The sequence below is a fragment of the Strix aluco genome, chromosome 6 (genome assembly GCF_031877795.1).
Source record: "Strix aluco isolate bStrAlu1 chromosome 6, bStrAlu1.hap1, whole genome shotgun sequence".
NCBI classification, from domain to species: Eukaryota; Metazoa; Chordata; class Aves; order Strigiformes; family Strigidae; genus Strix; species Strix aluco.
In genome coordinates, this window is record NC_133936.1 from 35,631,630 (window position 1) to 35,653,659 (window position 22,030).

At 39.7% G+C, this 22,030-nt stretch overlaps 1 protein-coding gene across 1 annotated transcript; it reads left to right on the forward strand.

Moving 5' to 3' along the window:
• Nucleotides 1-635: 635 nt before the first annotated feature.
• Nucleotides 636-17,526, forward strand: SLC40A1 (solute carrier family 40 member 1). Its single transcript, XM_074829632.1, has 8 exons — nucleotides 636-881; nucleotides 1,124-1,191; nucleotides 5,655-5,814; nucleotides 6,643-6,758; nucleotides 7,089-7,215; nucleotides 10,401-10,643; nucleotides 12,469-13,134; nucleotides 14,260-17,526. The coding sequence occupies exons 1-8, from the start codon at nucleotides 839-841 to the stop codon at nucleotides 14,577-14,579; spliced, it is 1,743 nt and encodes a 580-aa protein (XP_074685733.1). The 5' UTR covers nucleotides 636-838; the 3' UTR covers nucleotides 14,580-17,526.
• Nucleotides 17,527-22,030: the final 4,504 nt, after the last annotated feature.

The following is a 22,030-nucleotide window of genomic DNA, read 5'->3' on the forward strand; positions in this document are numbered from 1 at the left end:
AAAATGGGTTTTGCTGGTGGTCAATACCAAAAGTAGGTCACATAGGGTGCAAAGAAAATATTGGTGGTAGGAACTGGGATACCTGATCTGAAGTGGGCAGCCTGAGCCAGCATCAAGTGAGTGAACTCTCCACCATCGTCACCAGAACAGCAGGTTATTTCAGTTAAATGGCTTAAATGTTGGTGCCTTGTTCGGGGTTTATTTGAACGCTAGGAATCGGGAGCGCTGTCACCTGCAGGTGCTGCGGCCAGTCTTGTGCTATTTGGTGCTTATCTTACAGCCCTAGCTGCCTGCTGGATTTGAGTGGTCCAGAACTTCCCAGTTTTCAAGCTGTCAGAAAGGAGGGAGGCAGCAGAAGCGAGCGCAGCCCGGCGAAGGGCCCCCGCCGGCGGCCGAGCACGCTGACCCGCTTCCCGGGCGGCTCCCGGCGGGGCCCGCGGCCCGACCCGCGCCTGCCGGCAGCCGAGCCCGCCCGGGGCCGCCGCCGTCCCCGCCGGGCGCTGCCCGGGGCTGGCGCGGCCGCGGGCGGGGCGGTGCCGGGCCGGGGGCCGCCCCCGGGGCGGGCCGGGCGGGGGCGGTGCCGGCAGCCGCCTACAAAGGGCGGTGCGGGGGGAAGCGCCTGGCCCGCAGCCGCCGCGCTCCGGCCCCGCGCAGCAGCCGGGCAGCGCTCGGCCCTTCTCCGCGGCGGAGCCACCGCGCCGCCCGCGGCGTATAAGGCCAAGGCTTTCCGACTTCAGCTACAGTGCTGGCTAAGTCGGGGAAGGCAACACGGAGAGAAGCCGCGCGTCCCCCCGCCTCCTCCCGGCACCGGGCTCTGGCAGCGGCGGAGCGGGCCGGCATGGCGCGGGGCGCGGAGCTGGCGGCCGAGCGGCGGCCCTGCGGTCAGTGCGCGGCGGCGGCGGCGCCTCTCGGTTGCCGGGTGCGGGAGGGCGGGCGGGGGGCGAGAGGCCTCGCCGGGGCTGCGGAGCGCGCGGGGGGCTCCGCCGCCCCCAAACGCGGCGTGTCCCGCCGGCGGCTTCGCTCTGGGAGCGGCGGCGGGCTTCTCCGCGGCGACGCCCGGTGCTGCCGGCAGGCGTGGAGGTGCCCCAATCTTCTCAACGTTTGTTCCTTGTTTCTTATTTAGGATCTGTGGTTGCCTATTTTACGTCTGCAAAGTTTCTTCTTTATCTTGGGCATGCACTGTCCACTTGGGTAAGTAAGCTGTTGGCCTGGTAGAAGTGCGATTTTGTTCATCTACCTGTCATTTACCTGAACGTTACTGGTACTTCCCAAAAAATCTTCACAAAATAGAACACCACCACAAAGACGGAGGTCTCGTTACAACACCTTGTCGTTAAAAGCCTTTGTAATCTTTACATGATACACCACAGTTAGATTCAGTTTTCATTAGTACAGAGCAGTTCAGTACGTGGTTTCCTGAGGGCCTGCTCCTCTACCTTTTTATGCTTTTAAGTAACTACAGAACCAGTGACTCCTTATGGTAGAAGCTCTGAGTGAAAGAAATAAAGCATAGTCCTTAGCAGAATGAGAGACAGTCCATTGCAATGGGTATTTGAAGGACTTGTGTCCTTACTAATGGGAAATATTCCGTGTTTACAATGGACCCATTGCTGCCACTCATTAGCAAACCTGTTGAGAGTGTCAGGAGATGTCTGCTTCTGCCAAAAGGTTTGCCTTCTGAAATGTTTACTTTCTGTACTAAAGCAACTTACTGTACCAGTTTTTACTTGCTTGAGGGATACTAAAAAATCTTAAATATGCACTAAAAATAGACAGTTGAGTTTTATTCTGTAGAATAAAACTAAGAATATATGTATCTTATACTACAATCTTTAGTCTCCATTCAATAACATGAATCAAAAAGAAGTGTAAAGTTTCCTCCCCAGTTTTCCCTGTTTTGTCTTTAGTCCTGGATTTGGACTGGTTTAATGTGTTTTGTATAGCATTGAACAAGTGGTGGGTATACAGTTACAACATCGCGTGCCTAACTCTGGCAGCTCCTCGCTTTCACTAACCTGAAAGGTCATATTGATGTTTCTCTTGATGGAAGAAGGCTTGAAGTGGTGTCAGATGCTTGTTTAAGCAGGTGCAATATTTTAGCAATTATTAGTATCCTTAAAGGAGCTGAGGGGTGATGTTTCTGTTTGGTTCGCTGCTTCTCAGAGGCCAGGGTTGTAACCTGCAGCAGTTTTTGTCAGTAATGCCCACAAAGTGCCAGACTGGCAATTTGGCCAACCCTGCTTACTCCTTTCTGAAGAGTGCTTCAGAGCTCGGCAGTGGGACTGCTCGCAGAGCAGATGAGTAAAGGTGACAAAGCAGGGTTTGAAAACACTGTTGCAGATCATAACAAACATTAGACTGCAAGATGTCTATTCAGCTGTTTAGCAATATTAATAGTATACTGCTTGTTCCAGTGTGTTTTCTATTGTGCTGAAAATCTTGACTGAAAAAAACCAACCAAACCTGCTGAAGCAACATAAATACAGCTTATTCTGACACAACTGGGTGCAGGACTACACCTTTTGTATCTCCTAAGCTTTAGCGTTCCAGTAGTCTGAGTGTTTTTGCTAACAGGAACAATAAACAAGCACCTTAATCTTCAGAACTCAAAGTAATAGATCATCTTTGTTCTGAAATGGCTGTGTCCACAATACGAAACCTGATAGAAATGTGGTTTAGGTGTAATTGAGAGAGCTAACTTGGTTTCTGTGTTACTAAGTCCTTCCCAAATACAGAGAGAAGCTGTAAATGATTAAATGTGTCACATCTCCACAAATGTTCAGATTTGAACAAAGTCTAGACTGTGTCTTAGGCACTTGTTCGGTAAAGCATTCAAATGTGTGTTTGGCCTCAGTGATCTTAACAGGCTGGGTGGCACTGTTGATCTGGAGTCTCAGGCCTTAAGCTGTTGCCTTTACGCTTTTAGTTCATTGCTGTCTGTCATTCGCTGGTAAAGAGGAACAGATTGAAACTGGGTTCACCTTGTTGGTGCCAGGCCTAATGCTTGCCAGGAGGTCAGTTGCAACTTCCCAGCCTTGCCCGTGCCACTCAGACCTCAGGAGGCCTGTCAGTAGGTTGTAGCCTGGCTACTGCTGAACTTCTTGGCTTCAGTTCTGAGATGGGATTGTATACATTCAGTCTGAGGTGATTATAAGGATTATTGTAATGATGAAAGAGCAAGAACCACGTTTAAAAGGATGGTGAGGCTAAACAGCTGTAGTTATTTACTTAAGAGTTGAAATATCCCTATTTGGAGACATTTTAAAGTGGGATTAAGTATATGTGATCAAGGCTTTGTTCATTTCTGAAGGCAATATTTACTGTTTGAATTTAAGTAGATCTTAGCTTGAGATTACATACCTGCTTCAAACATCTAATTCACTAATATTGTTCTTCTGTGACACTAATTTATCTTTGCTTGCTCTTTATGGTTTTTAATTTTGAAAGAACTTTATGCTTCCATGTTGGAACAGCTTTAGTTACGCCAAAAACTATCTGTGTGGATTGGCCTGATCAAAGTACTTTGGGTAAATGTGTTGGGTGAAGTTGAACAGAGTTCACAGGCTCCCCAAATGAAGTATGTAGCAAAATCATGATCTCACTGGAGTCAATCTTCCTGTGAGTGTCAAGTGAGATGAGGTTTTTCACTCTGACAGTAGTGGCTGGCACTGTCTTTCACATTCTTAAATTATTTTTAAATGCCTTTTTCATCTTGTCAGAATTCAGTAACATCTCTGCATAAAGGAAAAAACCCCACAAACTTCTGTTACAAAATTTGAATGTGAAAGTACTCCTTTGGCTTATTTTTCTAGCTTAATAAACAGTTACCCAGGCCAATCAGAATTTAGTTAATCCATCTGCATGTATTTTAAGTGAAATTCAGTAACGAGGTACCTCAGGTCATTTGGAGTTTAAGTGAATGCTAGACTTGGGAAACTATATCCCTGCATTTTCATTGCTGGAGTACTTTCTGTGTACTAACCATGGAATAAAAGTGGAACATATTTTACAGAAGATTTTACGTGTCTCTGGAGAGTGAAAATCAGCTCATTATATATGAGAGGGCTCATCTAAGCTGATCATGCTTATATTTGCATTTTTTCATTGGTTTTAGTTAGAAAACATACAAAATACCCAGAGCTTTTCCTTGAACAAGTGAAATTTTTCTACCCACACGACTGGGATGTAATTTTTTTCTGCCTATAGTTAAGGAAACAAATATGAATGCTTATACATGACAATGTTTGAAGAAACCTCCTTCCGAGAACTTCAGTAACATCAAAAGGCAAATTCTTTCTGTATGTCTATACTACACTGAAGACTTTAATCAAACTTTGCAATTATTTTGACCCTCCAAATAGCATGTTTTTTATGTATCTCTTGATTGCTGTGTTATGTGGTATGTTAGACTTGGCAGACTCTGCTTTTTAAAAATGCTTTTATGTTACACCTCCCCCAGCCCTTTAGAATATTTGAGGTCCTTAGAAATTTGTACTATTCACTGTATCACATAGCAATTGCTTATTTAAGATAAGGCAGGACAAGAAAACAGTTTCATGTTTGGTTTATGAAAGACTAACATTAGGGACTCTTGTTAAACAAACTATGTGCCCTAGAATAGTGTGGATGACTTCTATTCATCTGTTTTGTTATTGATTACATAAAGCATTTTCTGTAGTGCATTTCTTGCAATATGTTTAAAAATAGTGAGATGTGACTCCCCTCATATGACAACATAAAAACCTCGATGTATTCATTAGCAAGCCACAGGTCTGTGTGGTAGCAAACCGAAAAATGTTTTGAATATTATGAAAATTATTTCATTTGGACATGTTTAGTGTTTTGGACTTCATTTTTTTTAACATGTAGTAATTGGTATCAGAACATGAAAATGTTGTGTTCTAAGCACTAGGTTAAACTAGCAATAGACTAAATAGACTGAACTAGCAATGAGCTTGCCATAGATTAAACGAGCTCTGATAGTCTACTTCTTAGTAATATGCCAGTGCCTAACAATATTGAAAAGAACTTAAGTCCGTTGACTTCAGAAACTTCAGTTAACATTTAGAATACCAGCTTCCTTGATTTACCCCTGTCTATCTTGAACAGTATTATGGCTTGCTCTGGCCTGACTGGCTCTTGTGTTTTAAAGCAGCATTTAAGCTTTGATCATCTAAGAGCAAACTGCTGTCTTAAAGTTATTTAAATAGTATCAGTAATCAATAAATCTGTTGTTAATATTCAGTCTGTGCTGGAGAATCTATGTAAGCTTTCTGAGGTTTGTTGGATGTGGCTGGTAACAGACTTTGTCCTGTAATATTACAATAGAAAATATTTGGGATTTTTGATGTGGTATTAAAAGCTGTAATGATGCAGTTAAGACAGATGATCTTAGTGATACTGGGTCAAAACCAGTGATGATAGGATGTAGTCATCAAAACAAAATTCCCCAAAATTAAAGAAAGCTCCACACAGCAAAAAACCCCCAGAACCTAAAAAGCCAAACAAAAACAACCCCCACACCCCACCCATGCATGTGTAACAAACCTTTATTTTAAATAGACTTTTGTCAGGGCATTAGTAAAATAGTCAACTTGTGTGCTTACAAAGTGCAAATAGTAATGTTTTCTATGTACTCTCTGTTAATCTTAAAGGGAGATCGTATGTGGCATTTTGCTGTGTCTGTATTCCTGGTTGAACTTTATGGAAACAGCTTACTCCTGACGGCAGTCTATGGACTGGTTGTGGCGGGATCAGTTCTTCTCCTGGGAGCCATTATTGGAGACTGGGTGGACAAGAACTCCAGGCTCAAAGGTTAGATGCCTAGAGCAGGTTCTTTACTTAAGGATTGATCAAATTAATGTAAAAAAACCTGATAGATTTAACTCCTCAAGTCAAATATGAGAACAGGGCTTGCTCAGTTCTTTTTTTTTTTAAGAAGGGTAGTGTTTCAGCATGGTAATGATTATCTGAAGATAGTATCAAAGACAGGAGAAAAAGTTTTACATCATGGTATGTCCACTACTAAGGCTAAACCTGTACAATACGTAGAGATGCACAGAAATGCAAAAGGTAAAATGCATGTAACTTTAAGGACTACAAACCAATTTCTTTACAGTCTAATACTAACATACATTCATGTTATTTGTTGTCTTCTATCTGGATACAAACATCTATGCCTTAAATGTAAATGTGCACTGCATTATATAAATTTTAATAGGTATGCTCTAGCCTGTTTTATAAATAACATGCCATCAGTTTCTTTCCAAGAGTTTGCAAAATAGCATCACTTCCATGGTATGCTGAAGATGAATTTTAAAGACTCAAGCTAAGTCTTGTTTTTACCCTTTCAAAAATAGTGTAATTTAAACAGGTTCAGTTTGGGTTTTGATTGAGGAAAGACCTGCTTGGACTGTAAATTGTTAAGAGCTATGAAATTACATCAGACATTAATTTGTTTCTCTAAGACAATGGGAGATTCAAAATCTATTATGAAGTATAGTTCTACCATTTACATTTGGGGGGGGGAGAATAGGAAAATAAAAATTTAAAGAATCTGTGAATGTTCCTTAATTCTATCCTGCTTATAGTTAGCTCATTGTTATGTTCATAACTGTTGCTCTCTGTTTTGATTTAAAACAGTGGCCCAGACATCCTTGGTTGTACAGAATGCATCTGTCATCCTGTGTGGTATTATCCTGATGATGATCTTCTTGTTTAAGACACAACTTTTGACCTTATACCATGGATGGCTTCTTGTGAGTGCTTGAACTTGTTAATAAGGAATTAATTTACAAAAACTTTAGGGAGTATGGGAGACAGATGAATTTTTATTTTTCTCTCTAGTCTGTTTAGACATTCCTGGGAGCTAAAAGTGGCAAATGAAACTTTGAGCTATTTGGGTAAACAGAGGTGATTGTTTTCTGTCAGGAACTGTAAAACAGATTTGGCTGTCTTTTGTCCAAAGAATAACACTAAAGTGTATGGATTCAAATGTAAAATGTCTTTTCTGGTTGTACAGGGTAGGAGTGGCGATCTCCCTTCATCGATTTTTCTCACGTTGTAACTCTTTCCCCCTATTTCTCTAGACGATGTGCTATATCCTGGTTATCACAATAGCAAATATTGCCAATTTGGCCAGCACTGCCACAGCGATCACAATTCAGAGGGACTGGATTGTTGTGGTTGCAGGGGAAGACAGAAGCAAACTGGCAGGTGAAATATGTTGCCTTTTTAATACCTTAAATGTCTTACTTTTCAAGCTTGATTTTTAGACTGGTGTTTCACAGAGGTCAGCACATCTTTGAGTTCCAGATATTATGAGAAAACAGCAGGTGAAAAGGGCAGCCTTTATGTTCCTCTTCCCTGCTCTGGACCACACTTACTGAGATTAGAAATTACAGTTCAGTGAGGCATCCCTAAACTTGTTTTGTCCTACTGCAGCTTTGTCAGGAAAACTTTATTCTTGATGAATAAATAAACATACACCACATTCCTACATCAAATAACCAGTGTTTAATAGGAAAGTTATTTAACTTCCAGGCACTTAAAGCCAAGTGTTGCAATACTTTATTTTTAGGTCCCTGGCATGAAACAGAAGACTGTTGCGTAACTGGGCTCCTCACATAGGGATCAAAGAGGAGGTACATGAGAATGAAGTCCAGAAGAGTAAAGTAGGTGGATCAGGAAACTGCCAGTAGGAACTGCTGTGCATGCAGATATATTTGAAATCTTGCACTTCTCTGGCATTAGATGTCTAACTCAGAGCTGTGAACACTTTTCTTCAGTTGGAACTGAAAGCTCTCTATTCCTTTGACATCTGATACATTTGGTATTAGATTACAGACTTAATCTTCTTTCTTTGCCTAGTAAATATTTTTTCTTTCTTTTTCCCCTTCCTTGCACAGTGGCTTGACATTATTAAGAGAGAATGAGTTCCTGTTAAATTCTACTGACTCTTGGTAGTCATGACACTACTTGAATGTGAGAGATTGTTTGGGATCCTCCCCAAGGATACATTGAACTTGACTCCCCTTTCCTGTGGGTAGTCCTAGCCACAAGGCCATTCACATCAAGGGATGTGTGATTGATCTTTGACTGCACTGCTGCTCTGATTGTGACAGTGTAGGAAGCAGCATTTTTTGTGATGAACTTGGGCAGGCTGTGTGGGCTCTGAATCAACCCTGTAAGGGGACTTCAGCCCTCTGAGATAGAGGAACTGATACTGAAGTGCAAACAAGGCACAGAGCAGCTTAACTTTGCCAAGACATTTATAGCTCACTAAAGTAACTCTGGGACTAATGTTTTAAGTCTGAGACTTGTGGAATTTAGATACCTTCAGGCCTAGACCAGTTTCTGGACTGTGATTTTTGTATGAAGCTGCCTAAATTGCCCATAAGGTTCAGTCTACATGCCAGAGTCCTCCTTAGGGATTTGAATCCTATATTGCAGATTTATTCTTTATCTCCATGGAGGAATTTTATTTTCCCATCTCATCCAGGAGAGGCTAATTCTTAATTAGACGTATTAAGTGTCTTGCTTTCATTTCCCAGTATACAAATTGTCCACCATAGTCTTATTTTGACCTTGCAGTGCCTTTCTAGGTCACGCCTTTTGTAGAGCAGCAGTATGGTTAACTTTCTTTATGTGTATGAATCACAAGCAGAAAAATATCATCTATATGTAAAAGCCTTAAAGATCTGATGGTTCTCATTAACCTTTCTTCTTGTGTTGGATCTTATTCAGCAAATCATCTCTGCAGTCCCTGTACTGCTTACTACACATGAGATAAGGTCCAGACCACACCTGCAGAGAACTGCTGCGTGGTAGGCAGTCCTGCCTCTGTACTGCTTCATGATCTCAGACAGAATTGTGTGACCATTTATATTCTGTACTGAAAAATCAGGCAAGAGGTTACTCTAAGTTCTCATGCAACTGAATTTAAAACCAAAAGACCCTATTGAACTAAGCACCTCAGTTCAGCAGATCTATCTAGAGGATCTCTTCCAGGCTGAATAGGGTTGTTAATGTGTTTAATCATAATATAACTTGGCGACTGTTGAAATTCCTTAATAGGAAATACCATTGCAACAAATACTATTGTCCATCTCTGCACAGTTACCTTTCCTCAAAGACGACCCTTAGTTGAATAAGGTAGTGGAATAGGGAAATAAATTGCCTTGGCTTCCCCTTCTTCATTGTCCTTGGTTAATTTTTCTATTCACTCTTACTTTGTACTTTTCCTGGGTGGAAATATTGGCCTTCCTCAAACAAAAACAAAGCTTAGTTCTTGGCATTTCTAATGCCAAATATTATGCAAGTATCTAACTTATCTTAGTTAACCATCAGTCAAATAGTTAACATTGTATTGACTTTAAATTCTAAATAGAATAACCTAAACATTTTTTTGAATGGCAAGGAGTAATTTGCTACAGATGCAGAAAAGCAGCTTCATAATGGTATACAATTTTACTTGCCCTTCAAAAGCCCTAACTTCCTAATAGGAGTCTAAAACAGGTTTGAGATGTACTTCAAAGCAGCCTGAAGCCCTAATGGCAAAACTATTGAGCATCTAGCAACTTTTAGGGGTGGAACAATGGCACCATTAATTGGAAAATTACAGGAGCCCAGGGGGTGCAATGATACTAAAGACTGGGGAGGGCGAAGCATTCTCTACCCCCAAATGGAAGATGCATTTGTGCTAAGAATAGGCTGCTTGTTTTGACCGTAAACATCAAAGTGTGGAACAGAAAGGAGTGAGGACTTTGCTCAGTAAGTTCTGAGAATACCTCCAACCGCCATGAACCAATGTGACTCGATAAGGAAATTTAAACTCATTTCAAAGGTCTGGTGCTATCATGGTGGGTACTGTGGTCACTAGTTATTAGAAGTAAATGGAGGAGATTAGGAAAGATGTGGTCCATTATTGAGAGATAGTAGTTGCTAAAATTATCTTTACAGGAAAGAATTCTACCATATGAGATTCCTATAAATGTCTGGAGTTGCACATGCTAGGTTTGAATGTTGCAGAGATAGACTTGGGAGTCCATAATGTCACTAGGATGTAAGGATAATCTGATCTCATGACTAACAGTTTTACCTGCAGGAGTACACTTCCACTGTAAACCCCACATGCTAAACCTGGAAGACCTCATGCAGGCAAAACTAGCAGGAGTAGGCATTTGGCTTACAGACACCTTAGTTGGTCGCAGTAAACTTTAACGTTGGAACACTCTAAAGGTGCCTCTGGTTAGCAGTCTAACTCCTGCTAGAACCACTTAACAGTTGGAGCAAGACTTCTTAGCTTGATGTGTATACATGTGCGATCCTCAATTATGTTAGTGGATATTTCACTGGAAGTGTTCAGCAGTTACTTCATAGCATCAAATAATTTCTGACAGATATGAATGCCACAATAAGAAGAATCGATCAGTTGACCAATATCTTGGCCCCGATGGCAGTTGGTCAGATAATGACATTTGGCTCCCCCATGATTGGCTGTGGATTCATTTCTGGCTGGAACCTGATGTCGATGTGTGTGGAATATCTGCTGCTCTGGAAGGTCTATCAGAAAACCCCTACGCTGGCACTCAAATCTGCAAGAGTTGAAGAATCGGAACTGAAACAGCTGAATGTAAAGAAAGGTACTGAAAGAACAAAAGTAACAGTTGAAATTCACAATATATTCACTGTATCACTTAAACTGGTGTTGACTGTTGTCTTCTACAGATGCTGCTTTGAGGCCACATAGCTTTCTACTCATAGCTTGAAGGTTTCAGGTTTTGGATATAGATACCAGCAACTCTAACAATACTTTGTGTAGCTATTTGATGAATCCCATAATATGCAGCCAAAGAATGAACTCTCTCCTCTTAATTAATCCTAGAGTAAGTCTGCTGGGTTATTTAGAGCTGATTGTGAGGAATGCTCCTATCCATCTATAGCTAAGAAGCTGGACAAAGCCCATCACTCTGTAGTGTCTACAGGCGAAATAGCCCGTGTAGGACTTTCTTGCTAACTCATCTCTAATTATGCATAGTGGTAACAGACTTTCAGGGGGTAGTAGAACAGGTGGTAATATTTCTAGTCTGGCATGCTTTGAGTTCCACATGCTGCAGGAAATGGGGAGGAAAAAAATATATTTTGACCTTCTACTCTGCTTTCTTGGTCAAGCTGAACAACTGGGATTTGTAGTTTAGATGGCTATGACTATAAGCAGCCTTAAAATTGATATTAACATTTCTTTAGACTTAATATCAGAAATTAAAATTGTTTCAGAAGCAGATTTTTTGTTATGAAGCATTTGAAATGCCAGATACTGGAATACAAAACTTAAGCATTTTTCCTATTTTTAAGGTAGCAGTATGTCAATACTACTGAAAACTTATGCTGTGGGATCCCAAATACAACATGTTGAGGGTGTTTTTAATGAAAGATTATAAAGAATTATTGTTTTTTCTTTAAAAGCTAGCAATCTATTCTTTGCTCAATATATAGTGAGATAGGAGGCTGCTGTTAAGTGCTGGAAGAACTGTATCTTCTTCCCAGCCAGCAGATCCATTGTGGTAATAGCTGGTCCAGTAAGCTGTTGGACAAGGTCGATGGCAGCCTAGGATATGGGAGCAAGATGCAGTGTAGAACACTTTATAGCTTTTGAAGTGGCTCTTGAATGCTCCCAAAGAATGTCAATATGTAGGAAACATTTCTTAATCTTTGCTATTGCAGTATTCAGATTTCAGTAGAAGACCTGCATTTTTAGAAGTTGCGGAAATACTTCATGTGTCTTGCTGTATGTTGAGTTTGTTTCAAACTTAACACTGTAAAAACACTGCTCAGGCATCCAAACATTTGTATAATTTCTAGCCACATTACTAATATAGATACTGCTGTGGGTTTTGTGGATTTTTGTTTGCAACCAGTGGAACTGCCTTTCTACTATATTAGAGTGAAAATGGAATTATAGAAAAGCATCGTCTGAGTTTTTTTAAGTCACGTTTTGAAAGCTGTTGGCTTTGGTAGGCTTCAGCAGGCATCTTTGCCTTGGTTCTTCTACTGTGACATGAGGTATTGACAGATGTTTAAGTATTCCCTGCTTTCTGTGGTTAGTGCATTTAAACATACAAAGCTATGATAAAATGACAACTAACACTGGCATTCATTAAGCAAATAATTTCTTGATGGAAATGGAGCATTCAGTCACAGTCTATTGAAAAGGAGCAGGCTACGCTTTCTCCTGCTACAGTTTAATGAAATAAGCAGGAGTTTAAATTGATAGAGATAAAGTTTACTTGATCTTACTATACAGGTGGGATTTAAGGACACTTTAAAACATATAAGTAATCAGAGGAAGGTTGGCTGGAGAATTTAACTGATACACTTCAGCTTGCTAGCTGCGAACAATTGTCCTACAGTTTATGTTCTTCACTTTCCAGGCAGGATCGTGTCTAACAGTTACATTTCTGTTTACAGAGTGTGACATGAAACCCGCTGAAGGAGTGCAGTTAATTGTTGAGAAAGATGTAACTGGCTTTGAGCCCCAACAGGAGAAGGAAATCAGCTGCGCTGCCCGGATTGCTGAACCTTTCATCACGTTTCGTGATGGATGGGTTGCGTACTACAACCAGCCAGTGTTTCTTGCAGGCATGGGTCTTGCGTTTCTGTATATGACTGTTCTGGGCTTTGATTGTATTACTACAGGCTACGCATACACTCAAGGTTTGAGTGGCTCTGTGCTAAGCCTCCTGATGGGTGCCTCGGCAGTCACTGGAATCATGGGAACAGTAGCTTTCACTTGGCTTCGTCACAAATGTGGCCTGGTTCGCACAGGCCTTATTTCTGGAGTTGCTCAATTGGCTTGTCTGGTCTTATGTGTCATCTCTGTGTTCATGCCTGGAAGTCCTCTGGATTTGACTGTTTCCCCATTTGCTGACCTCAGTGCCAGGCTGTTTGAAAGTGAACCGTTACCTACTATAGTATCTCCAGAAGATAAGTCTGAAATGGTTTTTGCAACTGGAATGCCCAACTTGTTAAACGGGTCTACTACTCCTGCTAACAGTGACCCAGAGATGAGTCCTGAGCCTGTGCCTTTAATCTCTGTTAGTCTCCTGTTTGCAGGAGTCATTGCTGCTAGAGTTGGTAAGTATTGCGTCTCCGTTAAAAACTGATCTATTGACTGCTTTTAATTCTAAAAATTAGTGCCTGTCAACTAAATACAAACTTGAATTTAGAACTGTAGGCTACAGTTCAAGTGTTATATCACATTTCTAAGGCTAATTCATTACACTTTATAAAAATGAAATGATCTTGCAATAGTATTGCCAGTGCAGAGACTGCAGTACTAATTCCTTGCATATCGTATAGCACTAATAGGAGAAAAGGTACCACATTTGGAGATGAATAACTTGTTTTTTGAATGCTCATCTCTAACTTCACAACCAAATACACCCATTTGTTAATAGGAAACAGAGCTAAACAGATCTGATATGAAAACCTTCAAATTTAGCAGCTTACTAAATTAATCCATTCATTAAGTAAATTGTCTAATTTAAGCTTGTGACCAGCAAAGGAGTTTAGGACAGAAACTTTGATTTGGATGACAGCTTAATTTTTTGAGGAATTGCTGGGTAGTGTAGTATTTGTATCTGTCAACAGAAGAGACAGTCAAATACATAAATGTAATGAACAGTAATTCTCATCTGTAGAATTTTTGTACTCAATTTCTGCAGCTCTTGCTGAATTTTGGAGGAATAAAATACTTGATTCACATGTGTTAAGCTTGTTTGCAAGATAAACATTTAAAATTGAATTATTAATGGACTAAAACAGTATAGAAGCTAGTGTGAGCTGAGACTGTTGTAAATTATAATGTATTCTGCAAATTTTAAAACGTTTGATTTTTTCACAAACATGCAAAATTTAGCAATTGTAGCTAGTATGAATACACTGTAAATAGTTCTAAAATGGCTATTTAAATAAGGAACAGATAAGCATAACATTAACTTGACAGACATGTTGAAGCAAGATGTGACAGGCAAGTTAATGTGTCAAGGTGTATGTATTATTTCAGGAAATATTAGTAGAGGGAAAGTAAATTGCTCTTGACTGTCAGTGTGAAATCCATTCTAGTTTGAGAAGAGGCTAGCTTGTCCTGTGCATTTTTGGCAGAAGTGAGTGTGTGGAAGTATGAATTGAATTGTGCCACCAATGGAAGTTTACCGTGAGAAGCCCAGTTGTATGGATAACTGTTTTTTCTCTCCATAGGCCTTTGGTCCTTTGATTTGACTGTCACACAGTTGCTCCAAGAAAACGTGGTAGAATCTGAAAGAGGCATCATAAATGGTGTCCAAAACTCCATGAATTATCTTCTTGATTTGCTGCACTTCATCATGGTCATCTTGGCCCCAAACCCTGAAGCTTTTGGCTTATTGGTGCTTATTTCTGTGTCTTTTGTTGCAATGGGCCACATAATGTACTTCAGATTTGCTCAAAAAAACTTGGGAAAACAACTTTTTGTTTGTTGCACTCCTGATCCCAAAGCAGTCTCTGACAGTTCACCACCTGGTAATACATCTACTGTCTGAAAGGATCCGCTTCTCTTACTAACATGCTACAGAAATATCATGGTTAAACACATATACTGTCTTTTGTAACCCTGTCTAAGGTGTTTCTCTAGAGTTGAATGCATAACTTAGCTGTTTGAGGAAGCTGTCCCAAGAGAGCTAAAATTCATTTTACAGTGACCCTGTAAAAATGTTTCATGTTTGACAGAGGACAACCTAGTTGGATCTTGACAGCTGGTGTTTCAAAGGACAAGTCATATATCTAGTATTTGACAGCAAAAATAATGTTGAATTTCTGCTGCAGACCCCCACAGTGATGCTGTTTAGTGGTTATATGTACTCAATTTGTTCATGAATTCTGAACAATCCTTGTGCTCGTTGAATAAAACGAGGGGTTTTTTAGTTGCTTCAGAATAACTTGATATACGCTATTTGATTTTTTTTGTGGGGGTTTTCAGTTTTTTCTGTTACCATGAATAGTTTTGCTCCCCTGTCTTCGCAAATTGATATAAACCTCCTTCTTGAAGTCCTGAAGTGGACTCTTAAGTTCTGATGCTTTCCCAAAATACGTTTTTGGTATTCCATCTGTTTTGGTTTAACTTTATAGAAACACCTTTGTAGATTTTTTGCATGTTGCCTTACAAATTAGATGAGTGCTAGGTACAAGATACTGTATTACACTTTTGTTGCACTTCATAAAGTAAAACATAGCGTCATTTTAGCAGAAGCTATTGATATAACATTATAAAGCATGGCTTTTTTAATTGCAAATTACAGGTCTGCTCAGGCTTGATGTAGCAGAAAGCGTTAAGGTCAGGAGTACTGGTACAGAAAGGTAAAGTCTAGGGCTAACTAGTTTTTCCTCAGTACAAGCAGCTTTAGTTTATTTTTGAATGCTATTGTTTTCAGAAATCCTATTAAAGCCCTATTGGAAAATTATTAGTATTCCAGGCAAAAGAAGTCAAAAGTGGATTACTTGGATTTATCTGTTTCACAGGTGTGTGAGTTTTGACTTAGTTTGTTCTAAAATACTGTTAAAACAATGAGATGTTGGACTGTGGGACTGTAAAGCAACTTCAAAGCAATGAAGAATGATATATCCCTCTGATTTGCAAGAAGTTCTTGCATTCTTTTTTTTTTACCCTGCATGTGTACTAACACAATACTTTCATAGTCATTAACCGTAGGTGCACTTCTGTGGAAACTACGCACTTTCCTTTCTCAGTAGAGTTGAACCTGGTAGTGTTCTGAGTTTTCTTATGGCATGACAGTATGACTTCTAAACTGAAATCTTTGTAAAATGTTTGCAAAATAAGGACTGTTCAAAAACATACATCAGCAACTTGTGAAAAGTATCCTCTAACTTTTAAGGTTGTTTTATTTTAGGTACTGACCTTCGCACAGTCATCTGTGTTGCCAGACTTCAACCCTGGAATGTAAGTGGGTGAACTCCATTGACATTAAAGGTGTTACACCAGGGCTGAATCTAGGCAATTCATCTTAAAAATTTGTAATAATTACCTTATATATCAAACTAAATAGAATGTAAAAAACATCTAGTGGCTTTTGTCTCAGATACAAAATATTGTAAGAGGAGTGTAAGTGAATGAATGGGAATCCAGTGTACAACCAATGTACTTGTAGCCCTCAGTATTCAATAACTGGATGTAACAATTTTTTTCCTCAAACGGACCAAAACTAATCATTACTTCTATGTTACTGAAAGTCTCTCAGGGATGTTTTCACTAGGTTTATAAGTGTTTATACTTTGACCAAGCTTTTGGGTTTTGTTTTGATACAATAAAGTAAAATATGTAAATTAGACTAGTTTTAAAATTTGTGACTCAATGCTGAGTGTAACTTTTTAAGGAAAAGGGAATTTTGCCATCAGCAGAATTTAGAAGTCAGAACATGAATAAAACAAGCTTATCTAGATTTGTAGAATAAATATGCCCAAAGGATATACAGTATGTGATAAGTACACTAGTAAATAAAATACCTCTGATTTGCCAAATATGTTTTCTCATGTGTATCTAATCTAAATTGGGACCAGATTTTAATATTGCTGAATATAAATAAAGGTAGACCAGATGTTGGTGAATGCATCTGTACTGCACTTTGAACATCTGAATGCCAATGTATATATTGGACTCACTGGCCATCAGGGTAACAAAGCTGGAAGTGCAGCTTCTTGGGGGCTGTCTATAGCCTAGAGAACCCAGTGTGCCTAAAGCTTACTGCAGTAGCACTAAGCACCAGACATCCCAGAGGGGGTGTATTCCTGAAGTCGAGAGCTCCAAAACCATAACAGACCTGGGATCATACCATGCTCCTGTCTGCTCTTTTAAAAAAAAAAAAAAAAAAAAAAAGAAAAAAAAGACCTGGGGAACAACGTAGTCTTTTTTGGGTTGAGTGGCAATTTGTTTCATATAGTTCCACTAGGTAGTGCAGTCTGGATCTCAAGCCAAAAATGTAGTACTGGGAGGGGACTGGACCTTTTGTGTTTTGTATGTATAATGTAGCTAGGATTCACAGCTGGAAGGCAAGACAATCCTAAAAGAAAGAAGAAAGGTGAATGCTAGCTTTAAGAGGAAAAAGGAGGTCTAAACTGGAAATCTTGTATGTGTTGGTCTGAGTCAGATGTCAAAAAAAAAAAAGCTGCTTGAGCACAACTCATTTGTGTATGTCTAAGATGTATGCAGACACCTGTACTGATAGTGCTTTGAAGCAATGTGGAGCCTGAAGTCTTACTTAGCAGGATTTTCATTAAGTAAGCATTTTTGGCCTTGTATTTATTTATTTTTTTTAAAATGTGTCCAATTTGGATGAAAACTGCCCTTAAAATGTACGCACTAGAAATCAATCTTAGTAGAATAGCATATTTTATTATACAACCATATGCTGGACATAGTATTGATTTATGTATTACTATTGTTAAAGCTAATGAATAAATTTGCATAAAATTTGACTTGTTGTGTATTACTCAGTTTGTGGGCATCTCTGTATGCTATATTTAGCATGGATCCTATAGAAGAAGGTTTTCTGTAGATGAGATGGAAACAGCCATGAAGCACAAACAAATAGCGTTGAGGAGCAAGCAAAGGACATGTGTAGTAAAAGCCTTTCAATAACCCTATAGCTCTGTCTTTAGTGAACTGATTTTTATTTACCATCCACAGTGGTAGCTTAAGACATGGCAACTGAAGGTGAAGTTGTGGTCTTAAGCCTCTGCCCAGGACGGGCATTGGTGATACAGCAGTTCTGTGTGTTGGCTTGCTGACCAACAGAAAGCAAATGACTTTATCTTCCCAGTTGTCTTTTTACCATATTGAGTTTGAGATGATGGCCTGTAGCTGCAACCTGTAGGTGAGAACACTAGGCATGTGGTCACAAGTAAATGCAATAATTTTAATATTCTGTCTTCAGTCTTTACAAGTTCAACTGAGTATTTTATACAGGACTGATTCTTGTTACATGTATTCAGGATATGCTTGTGTGATGAATTGATCTTTGGAAGGATGTTGTGCTCATTCACTAGGATTTCCCTGAACTGATTCCTCTGAATTAGAGCCTTTCCTAGAAAAATACCTTTATGGGTTGTCCCCAGTTATGTTATTACCATGTTATTCCCTTATAGGAATTAGAATTAGTAATAATTAGTTATTCCCATGTGGGAGTTAGAATGTGGTGAGTTAAAACTGTAGGCTTTGTTGCATGTATCAGACTTGGTAGTGTTAGGGTAAGTGATGTACTTTAATAGGAGCTACCAAAATGACAGTGTTAAAGTCAGATTACCAATTTTCCTTTTTCAGGAATGTTTACCTCCTTCGCTGCTGCTTATAAACTTAGGAAAGTATTAGAATACTGACTTGAAAACGTAGTTACACTGCTACCTGCCCGCCCCCCCCCCCCCCCCCCCCCCCCCCAATAGGTACAAAGAGAATTCTGAATAGTATTCTGTAGTATACTTAATGGATAAAGAACACCATATTGCCTGAAAAAGGCCCTTCACAATTTACCATTCAATGGTTTCAGTGTTTTCCCTTACTTAGGTGTTCCCATTTTGGAAAGGTCCGAGTTTTCTAGGACCCTGTGGAATTCAATGCTCACCAACCAAAGGTAGAATGATTGAAGATACCTACCACTGTTTACTTGTTTGTTGTGCTACTGTGCTTGCTAGGTAGTTGAGATACCAACCCTGCCTGTGTTAGGCAATGTATATTGCATATTACATATTTTGTTATTTTGCTCTGGAATATTTAATTGCTTTTACTTTCAAAAGGGTTTTCTTAAACTGAGCACTGATGATATGAGGATTGAAAATTGAATCATGTTAAAGGAAAAAGGGTGGAGCGAACTGAGTCCCTTCAATTTAAACTATTTTGTTTCTTTAATGAGAAAACTGTCTCTTAGAAATTCCAAAAGAGTAAGTAGGTTCATACTACAGTTAAAGGTGTCTTTGCTTCTACAAAGTATATGATGTATATGTCCCAGGTTAGCAGAGCTAGCTTATGTCCTTCATAAATTGTCTGAGTGTTTCCTTGGTGATCACTGTCGAAGATCACCTCTTTTCATGTCATAGTGTTACAGTCCTTTCCTGCTGGACAGAGGCTTCTTTCATAGCCTCCTACACAACTAGTTTTGCAAAGCATGTATTTCAACTTTTAATCTACAAAGGATCACAATTTGCAGATAAAGCTTCATAAAGAAACCAAACATTCTGTAATAGAAATGAACAGACAATTCCAGACTCCTTTATAATAATTTCTACTGCTTTTTAGTATTAAAAACTAGCAGATATTACCAAATTAATGCCAAATCATAGGCTTGTCAGAACTTTGAAACAATAAAAGATCACAAGCAAACCTGAAGTTATTCAGGGTAAAGAGTGCTGCTGCTGCTAGAGAAGAGTGCAAGTAATAGATTTAGATTTTCTAAATCTAGCGCTGTGGAGGTGATAATGCTTTATCATCTGCCTCAAGATTGACCTATTTTCACATCTTCTGGGAATATTGTGCTGTACTCTGCATTCATATCTCTCTGAAGTACTTAGTACTAGAGAAGCTACTAGTATGTATTAGAGTAATGGTCCTTATTATCTTGCCCTCTGTACTAACACATTCTTTTTCCTGATTGTGGGTGCTGTTAACTGCATCATGTAATCACAGTTGGGTTAAAAGTATTTTATTCCTGTAGTAAGACTATGCCTCTAGCTTTTGCTTTAAGACAGACAGACTATATTTTGCAACTCTGAAGGGCAGAAAAAACTGAACAAGGATGTTTGCTTAAAGGCTTGCAAACTGCATGGACAAAGTGCACGCTGTTCAATAATGCTTTTTCAAATACTTCAGCTTGTCCTTGTGTGGGTCAATATTTCTTTCTAGTTAAACTTTATTGCATTGGGTCACAAGAGAAGCATGCAACCATGTGCCTTCCACTCCTAGGTATAGAATCTGTTTTCACACACGCAGAGTTAAGAGTTCTTAATCCTTTGTAAATGCATAGGTAGTTACTTATGTTTAGAAAATCTGATTCTGACTCTGGCAGATAAGGGAAAGGGAATGTACAGTAGATGCTGCTGTTAGAACTTCAGTAAGTATCTAAGCATAACTCATGAAGACCAGAAAAAAAAACCCAAACAGCAAAACATTCGTTAAAGCTGTGCAGATAGGCTCAGAAAACACACCTGCTTTGTTCATGGTAAGCCATTGTCCACTTCAGTCAGGGGAAGGACAATATACAGGGTATCCACATCCCAGTGACACCATTCCAGAGTCTGAAAATAAGTCCTTCCTTGAGCAGCAGAACTAACGAAGCATGAGTTTCTCTATCTACGTGTCCTTGGTCCCTACGCACCCACAGCTGCAATAACTGTAGCTTCTACCCCTGTCTTGTGTAATCTTAGCTCTCCCACAAGCTTTCCTCGCAGTGCTCCCCTCACCTGTTTTATGAGCAGAGCAAAGCAGAGCATGTGCTCTGCCTGATCCTCAGGAGTGATGCATGCGCAGCGGGCCCGCGAGTGCTCAGGGACTGATCAGCCAGCTGACAGGAGAAACAGCACACACCAGTCTTGTGCTTGTGCCAAAGGCTTTTCCCTTGGAGAAGGGAAATGGTTTCAGGCTTCTCCTCTACCCAGCAGCTGATTCTCATGAAACTGTTAAAGTCAACCTTTTGAGACCTTTCTCTTTCATCATATTTAGATGGAATTAACTAAGTGATTCAAAAGCTGTTTGTCAGGAAGTGATGGAGGTGACAGAGAACAGTGATTGCGTAAATCCTGTGTCCTTAGAAAAAATGGGTAAAAATGTGTTACACCTGTGATGTGAGGTGTGATATGGCTGTATGTCTATTGCCAACAGCACATTTTAACAAACTGATAAAGCGGTCCAGAAAACAGTAAGATGAAATCCAGTGTAGACAGGTGCAAGGCACTACACTGAGTCAGGACCAACTGACTGCTGAAATACTGGATAGGGAACACCTATCTGTTTTTGTAGAAAAGAGTTGTGAGGTTATAGGACAACAAAGGCCAAATAGAAGTAACATCAAAAAAATAAATGGAAATGGGTCTATAGCATGTATGATTCATGAACTGAGTCATACAGGCTGGTGTTCTCTTTGGAATTGAGAAAAATGGAGTACTGCATCCAACTTTTCCTTCATGTCTGTCTTGAGCAGCAGTGCTAACTGGAGAGAAACCAGAAGAGTGCAATAGTTGTAACCAGAGCTCTAGGAAATGAGACAAGTGAAAGAATGATACCTGACTGTGTGAAAGGGGACGGGAATAATGTATAATCTTGCTTGAGAAGACAAGTATTAACAAAGTCAGATTACAGCATGCTTAAAACCTGGGAAGTTGTGAAATTTCTAATCCTGAATATCTTCAAGGGCAGGTACCATTTTTCCAGCTCTGTTTTTCTCCAGTTACATGTAATGTATTTCTGCAGTTCTTCCAGTTCAGTATTTCCTCTAGAACCACTGCTCGGTGAGTAGACTAGTTCACATTGACTTTTCACACCAGCTAACCATCAGTTAATTGCCTTCCAGAGATCTGTCCAATGGATAGCTTGTCCATCAATAAATACATCTTTCTTGTCATTTAATTTTTGTTTTCAGTTTATAAGCAATCTCTGAATTCACTATCACAAGCTGTTCTGCAGGATTATTAAAGTGTTCAGGCATTTTTTATAATAATGAAAGCTTTTTTCCTGAGTACGGTCAAAACTCCAGAATTGCCACAGATTTCATAGAGCAATGATACAGTGGATCTTCAAAGGGGTGCTGCTGAAGACAGAAAGCTGGTTGAAAGAACAAAACGGTTAGTGTGAAACTCTTCTTTATGCTTAGTACAAGTAAAGCAGATTCATCACCTTTTCATCTAAGGATCCTTTTTAAGTAGGACACCTAAAGTGAAGAAAACACACCTTCCTCACATTGACATTTTCAAAACACTTCAAACCATTTCAGATATT

Excerpts from the sequence above, each read along its gene's own strand:
- SLC40A1 (XM_074829632.1), top strand. The coding sequence starts at position 839 with ATGGCGCGGGGCGCGGAGCTGGCGGCCGAGCGGCGGCCCTGCG. Across the intron at positions 6,759-7,088 it reads TATACCATGGATGGCTTCTT|ACGATGTGCTATATCCTGGT; the intron begins GTGAGTGCTTGA and ends CTATTTCTCTAG. Across the intron at positions 13,135-14,259 it reads AGTCATTGCTGCTAGAGTTG|GCCTTTGGTCCTTTGATTTG; the intron begins GTAAGTATTGCG and ends TTCTCTCCATAG.